The 7,021-nt window shown below is 48.1% G+C and overlaps 1 protein-coding gene and 1 long non-coding RNA gene across 4 annotated transcripts in view; one reads left to right on the top strand and one right to left on the bottom strand.

The window, feature by feature from the left end:
* The window catches only part of LOC108542417 (uncharacterized), a 16,132-nt gene extending 14,667 nt beyond the window's left edge, over positions 1-1,465 (bottom strand). The window contains exon 1 of one of the 2 annotated variants that reach the window (XR_001889271.1): positions 1,379-1,465. This is a non-coding gene — a long non-coding RNA (uncharacterized LOC108542417). Of the gene's footprint in view, positions 1-613; positions 1,259-1,378 lie in introns of those variants that run through there. The other variant, XR_001889272.1, reaches the window with a different exon arrangement.
* MTHFD1 (methylenetetrahydrofolate dehydrogenase, cyclohydrolase and formyltetrahydrofolate synthetase 1) overlaps positions 1,358-7,021 on the top strand; it is a 78,421-nt gene continuing 72,757 nt past the window's right edge. Inside the window, exon 1 of one of the 2 annotated variants that reach the window (XM_017892403.1) lies at positions 1,358-1,791. In XM_017892403.1, coding sequence (XP_017747892.1) covers positions 1,751-1,791 — 41 coding nt within the window. In that variant the 5' untranslated portion in view covers positions 1,358-1,750. The remainder of the gene's footprint in view (positions 1,792-7,021) is intronic. The other variant, XM_017892404.1, reaches the window with a different exon arrangement.

Genomic DNA, 7,021 nt, shown 5'->3' with positions numbered 1-7,021 from the left:
ATATATATATATATATATATATATATATATATATATAAGAAATAATTACCAGAAATAGAAAATCACGAGATTATCTAATCCCATATATGGGGCTACTATAAATAACCTCAGAATTTAGAAATAAGAAAAAAATACTAAAAGCCCCCAAATTAATAAAAAATCAGTTTTAGGCCAGGTGCGGTGGCTCACGCCTATAATCCCAGCACTCTGGGAGGCCGAGGCGGGTGGATCACAAGGTCAGGAGTTCAAGACCAGCCTGGCCAAGATGGTGAAACCCCCTCTCTACTAAAAATACAAAAATTAGCCGGGTGTGGTGGCGGGCTAACTAGGTGGCGCCTGTAATCCCAGCTACTCGGGAAGCTGAGGCAGAGAACAGATTGAACCCAGGAAGCGGAGGTTGCAGTGAGCCAAAATCGCCACTGCACTCCATTCTGGGCGACAGAGTAAGACTCCGTCTCAGAAAAAAAAAAAAAAAAAAAAGTTTTAGATGAGCTCTGCTATTAGTTGAAACAGGCCACCATCAGAAACAGCCTGTAAAAGAAACCCGGTATCTGGTCAAGTCCTAAGTGACCTGAACCACGCATCTTCAGGACCATACTGGGATGACTGTAACCTGAGGGCGGTTCCTCCAGCACAGCAGGCACATTCATCCGACTCAGTAACTCAAGGAGCCAGTCCTTTCCAGCATCCCAGCTGCCGTCGCCCTGTCAGGCTCCCCAGGCAATCGCCCATCTTATTCCTTCTCCAGCGTGGACGCCTAAGGGGAGGGAGCATCCCTCCTCGAGGGTCAAATGGCATCTAGCTTATGAAGCCCGCGTGGATTCTCCAACCCCAAACCTGCTGCGGGGCGGGGACGTGGGGGTGACAAAATCTAGACTACAACCCTCCCTGAGCCCTGGCAAACCCGGGGTGACCCCAACACCGAGGAGGCCATGAGCGCTCCAGCTATGACACTCCTTCCAGCTCGGAGGGGCCTGAAACAGCGGGCTGCGCTTCACCCAGGGCTGAGCGTCAGATTCAGCTGAGGAGATTCTAAAAGCGCGGTACTGGGCCCAGACCCAGGCCCTCCAGAGCAGAAGGCGGAGGGGCCCGACCCCAGTCTGGTGGCGTAGGTGTGTGACAAAGTATGAAGGCGCCCCAAGCTCTCCAGTTTCACATGTGCTGTCGAGTCCAGCGCCCGCCACGCTCCAGCGTGGGGACCCGCCCAAAACTCCCTGGAAGCCAGGCGATTGAGACCCCGCCACCGCTTCCCCCAAAGACTGGGCGGATACTGGAGAAGCGCCTCCCGAACCCGCCAAACTGTCTCCCGCGAGACTGTCACGCCCCAGCCCTGCCCCGTAACTCTACTCCCTGATTGGCTGGAATTGGGGCCGGGTACCGGAGTCCTTTCCAGCTTAGTCTTCGGCCGGGTTTCCCGCCGCATGCAAAGGCGCACTGTGGACTGGCTCTTTCTTTCCGCCAATCATATCCGCCAGCCATTCATCACCGATTTTCTTCATCTTCCCCTCTCTCTTCCGTCCCTCAGGCCCCGACCCTTTAGCTCTCAGCTGGTTAAGGGACGCAGGGCCTTCCGGGCTGCGCATGCGCCGCCGCGTCTGCCAAGAAGCTGGCAGGGGCGCAGGCGCAGTAGTGTGATCCCCCTCCCCGGCCAGTCCCTAAGCACGTGGGTTGGGCTGTCCTGCTTGGCTGCGGAGGGACTGGAACCTCGATACTGGTGGTGTCCATCGTGGGCAGCGGACTAATAAAGGCTATGGCGCCAGCAGAAATCCTGAACGGAAAGGAGATCTCCGCGTAAGCACCTGACATTGTTGTTGAGTGTGGGGCTGTGGACGAGGGCTCTGAGGGTGTACAGGTCCCCCGGACCCATTTTTTGCGGGAGGGACACTTGTAACGAAAGAGTTAGGCCCATAGTACCGGAAGACCTGCAGCCAAAGAAGGAGATCCCAAGCACAACCTGCGTTTGCAAGTGGACTGCTTAGTGGCTGTAAGCCGCTGGCTCCTGTGCTTCGGGGAAAAGTCCTGTGCCGACTATACTCCCAAACGCGCAGCTGCTGGTGACTTTCTGCCGAGAGAAAGGGTAGTTGCGGCTTCCTGGAGACCCCCTAGTCAGAACTCAGAAATCCAACCTACTTAGTTCCTGTTAATTTGGAGGTGAGTAGATGGAGACTAGTGAGGCGACAAGGCTTGACAAGACCACAAGGCTGATAATGACAGAGGGTCCTTCCAGCTCATAGCTTTTCCCACTATATCATGGTCTTATCATATGCTAAGTGAAATCTAATACATTTTTCCTTTCTCTTCAATCTCGTGCTTCTCTCTAACAGCCATCTCTGTGCCCTGGTCCTAGAGTTACTTGAAACTTAATTTGGCTCCTGAGTCCTGAGAATATTCTGCAGTTCACTTGACCTCTGCCTGTTCCACCCTTGCGGGACATCTGATTGCTTAATTAGTGGGTATCGTTGCCATCTTTACTCCCAGGAAGTAACACTGGCAGCTTTTTGTCTGGGAGGTGACTGGTGAGGAAAAATGAGAGTAGAAGGAAGAGGGAAAGATACATTCCCTCTAGTAGAGGAAGGAGGGAAAGATATATTCTGTGTGACCTTACTGAGTTTGCTCTTGGGACCTTTCACATCACCAGTTATTTAAGTAACTGTTGCCAGTCACAGCAGTTACTAAATTGTAATTGTCCTGTAACTCCTAAATTTGTAATAGAGGTTTTTGAGTGAATTACAAAGTCATTGGTGGTGAAAAGGCGGGGCCCAGTGTCTCATGCCTGTAATTCCAGCACTTTGGGAAGCCAAGGCAGGTGGATCACCTGAGGTCTGGAGCTCAAGACCAGCCTATCCAACATGGTGAAACCCCATCTCTACCAAAAATACAAAAGATTAGCCAAGTGTGGTGGCAGGTACCTGTAATCCCAGCTACTTGGAAGGCTGAGGCAGGAGAATCGCTTGAACCCGGGGCTGGGGGTGGGGCGGAGGTTGCAGTGAGCGAGATGCGCCTTTGCATTCCAGCCTGGGCAACAAGAGCGAAACTCCGTCTAAAAAAAAAAAAAGAAATCACAATACTTATTGCTTAGTGCTTTTCAAATGTGGCTTGCTAAACTATATTTCTGCTTGACTTTTCTTTTTTGTTTGCCTGTATTCGAACTTCCTTTTCCAGTGGCTTTTTTTTTTTTTTGATATAAAATCTTCCTTTTAGAAGGACTGTGAAGAGATAATTTAGCGCATAATAACAGTGTAGATAATTTACTGCAACAATAATGCACCTTCCGGCACTGAGAACAGGTGCTCACTAATATGCTTTCATTGATTGGAGAGTAAATTAAATATGTTTATCAACTCCATAAGGGCAAATACATGTATTGTCTTATTTTTGTCTATATCCTAAACACCTAGAAACCCTCTTTCGTGCCTTACTACTAAGCAAATTAATTAACCTGTCTGTGCCAAAGTTTCCTCAGATGTTAAGTAAAAGTCATGTCTAGGTCACTGGGATGTCAGTAGAATTAAATGGGTTCTTAACAGATGATCATTTAGAATTCTTCCTGGCACATAATAAGTATTCAATATATGTTGTATTAATGATCAGTAATTAGTTAATGTATATATGAATGATTCATTATCTTTTTTTTTTTTTTTTACACATGGTAGCTGCTGCCTTAAGATCTATTTTTTTTTTTTTGAGATGAAGTCTTGCTGTGTCCAATTTGGCTCACCACAACCTCTGCCTCCTGTGTTCAAGCAATTCTCTGTCTCGCATCAGCCTCCCGAGTAGCTGGGATTACAGGTGCCTGCCATCACGCCGAGCTATTTTTTTTTTTTTGAGATGGAGTTTCACTCTTGTCACCCAGACTGGAGTGCAATGGCGTGATCTCTGATCACTGCAACCTCTCCCTCCTGGGTTCAAGCGATTCTTCTGCCTCAGCCTCCCAAGTAATTGGGATTACAGGCGTGCCACCATGTGCAGCTAGTTTGTTTGTTTGTTTGAGACAGAGTTTCACTCTTGTTGCCCAGGCTGGAGTGCAGTGGCACAATCTCGGCTCACTGCAACCTCCACCTCTCAGGTTCAAGTGATTCTCCTGCTTCAGCCTCCCGAGTAGCTGAGATTACAGACGTGTGCCACCCCGCCTGGCTAATTTTTGTATTTTTAGTAGAGACGGGCTTTCACCATGTTGGTCAGGCTGGTCTCTAACTCTTGACCCCCCATGATCCACCCACCTCGGCCTCCCAAAATGCTGGGATTACAGGCGTGAGCCACCGCACCAGTCCTAGAATTTCTTAAAAATCCAGCCCACTTCCCGCATTCCATCCTGCGGATTAGGAAATCATTGGAGACCAGAAAAGTGGTGTGATTTGTCCAAGGGTGAATGGCAATGGCTCAACTAAAACTAATGTCTTCACTCAGTATATGATGTTTTTCATTCTAACCAGCACTTACTACTTGCTAAAAGGAATTTCATAAGCTTTTCTTTCTTTCTTTCTTTCTTTTTTTTTTTTCCAGACAGGGTCTCGCTCTGTTGTTCAGGCTGGAGTGCAATGACACGATGTTGTCTCACTGTAACCTCCGTCTCCTGGGTTCAAATGATTCTCCCGCCTCAGCCTCCCAGGTAGCTGGGACTACGGGTATGCACTACCATGCCCGGCTAAATTTTTTTTTTTTTTTTTTGAGATGGAGTCTCACTCTGTCGCCCAGGCTGGAGTGCAGTGGCCGGATCTCAGCTCACTGCAAGCTCCGCCTCCTGGGTTCACGCTATTCTCCTGCCTCAGTCTCCGGAGTAGCTGGGACTACAGGCGCCCACCACCTCACCCGGCTAGTTTTTTTGTATTTTTTAGTAGAGACGGGGTTTCACCGTGTTAGCCGGGATGGTCTCGATCTCCTGACCTCGTGATCCACCCGTCTCGGCCTCCCAAAGTGCTGGGATTACAGGCTTGAGCCACCGCGCCCGGCCTAATTTTTGTATTTTTAGTAGAGACGGGGTTTCACCATGTTTGTCAGGCTGGTCTTGAACTCCTGACCTGAGGTTTCACCATGTTGGTCAGGCTGGTCTTGAACTCCTGACCTCAAAGTGATCTGTCTGCCTTGGCCTCCTAAAGTGCTAAGATTACAGGCGTGAGTCACTGCGCCCAGCCCTTTGCTTTTTCTTTATAGTCTTCCTCTCATTACCATGTTTCCCACCCTGCTGAGAATGCTATCCCTGACTTGCGTCCTCTTCTGTTATTCTCCTTTTATACCTTCCTGGGATCCCGAACATTGACAGAGTTCAGCATTCCAGATTCCTTCTCTACCTGCTCTACTCTGTGGGAAACTGGGTACTTACATGATGGATTTAGTTGCCAAATTATCTTTCTTTGGAAGTAAAAGCCCCGTTTCTTCCTCACGGGGAATTCTAAGGTTGCAGCCTGAATTTGACAACTGGGGGAAGGTCTGAGAGGTAGAGACAAGTATCCGTTCTTTGTGGGTATTTATTCACTTACTCAACAAAGAGCTGTGTGTTTCCTCTAAGCCAGGCAATCTTCAAAGCTCTGAGACTCTTAACAGTGAACAACCCAAATCCCTACCCTCATGAAATTTACATACTGATGGGTAGAGACAGATGTTGAAATAGGTGAAACACATTGTGAGCTGGTGGGAAGCACAAAGAGAACACCAGAGCAGAAAAGAGGGACAGGATTTCTGTGGCTTGGTGGCTGCAATTTTAAATATGGGAGTCATAGTCTTTGTAAAGTGACTTACGGGCAAAGACTTGAAGGAGGTGGAGCCATAAGCCTGCCAATTTTGTGGGGGAAAGAGCTCCTGACCAAAAACACAGCCTGTGCCATGGACCTTTGTCCTCACCAGTTAGTAAATTACTGCTTTGGGGGTCAATGGCAATGGCCCTGTGAGAAGCTGACTGAGAAGAGGCTCCTGAGTAGAGGAACTTGACCCTGCCCTGGGCAGAAGTCTTTTAAAAGACTTTTAAAGTCTTTTTTTTTTTTTGAGACGTAGTCTCGCTCTGTCGCCCAGGCTGGAGTGCAGTGGCCGGATCTCAGCTCACTGCAAGCTCTGCCTCCCGGGTTTATGCCATTCTCCTGCCTCAGCCTCCCGAGTAGCTGGGACGACAGGCGCCCGCCACCTCGCCTGGCTAGTTTTTTGTATTTTTTAGTAGAGACGGGGTTTCACTGTGTTAGCCGGGATGGTCTCGATCTGCTGACCTCGTGATCCGCCCGTCTCGGCCTCCCAAAGTGCTGGGATTACAGGCTTGAGCCACCGCTCCCGGCCTTAAAGTCTTTTAAAAGATTATGCAAAGTGGGAGAAGGATGTGCATTAGATAGTTTTGGAAGACCCACCTTGCTTTGTAGACAAGAAAGCATAGTTGTTCTGTAAGTCCGCCTTTCAAAGTGGGGCTTACTACAGTTATATGATTTCTTTGGTTTTCCCTTCCCTTAATTTGCTATAATTAAGCCTGCTGTCTCCATTGGTGGCATTTTTCTTGATTAAGTCTCCTTTCTAAAGAGACTGGTTGTGAAGAGGCAGATGGTTTGAGTAGGTGCTGCGAGTGTTTGCTGGCCAAGTGCAGGGCAAGTTGGGTATGTTTGTAAGCTCGCTGTGGATGGTAGCTCCAGAGCCTAAGCACGGTGCTGCCTCCTTCTCTGTGCATCACTGGGTCATGCAATTTACCTCTGTGCCTTAGCTTCTGTATATTGGAGTAGTAATGTCACCTAACTCATAAGGTTGTTAGAATTAAATGAGTTAATACCTATAAAGCATTTAGAGAAGTCGTTGGTACACGGTAAGTTTTAGTAAATAGGTACTTAGAAAGTACTCATTGAATAAAAAAGTTATGTGTGTCTTTATCCAGCCTGTACCTTTGGGAGCTGGCTTATAATCTTGAGACTTAAAATTAGAATTTATCCCAGTAATCAAAGATAAAAGTTTGGAACCTCGGCTGTACATTTTAGCTACAGGGCTAGAATAACTGTTTTTTTTTTTTTTTGAGACGGAGTCTTGCTCTGTCACCCAGGCTGGAATGCAGTAGAGC

The sequence above is a fragment of the Rhinopithecus bieti genome, unplaced genomic scaffold (genome assembly GCF_001698545.2).
Source record: "Rhinopithecus bieti isolate Rb0 unplaced genomic scaffold, ASM169854v2 scaffold_20892, whole genome shotgun sequence".
Taxonomy (NCBI): domain Eukaryota; kingdom Metazoa; phylum Chordata; class Mammalia; order Primates; family Cercopithecidae; genus Rhinopithecus; species Rhinopithecus bieti.
This window is presented reverse-complemented; position numbering and strand designations above follow the sequence as displayed.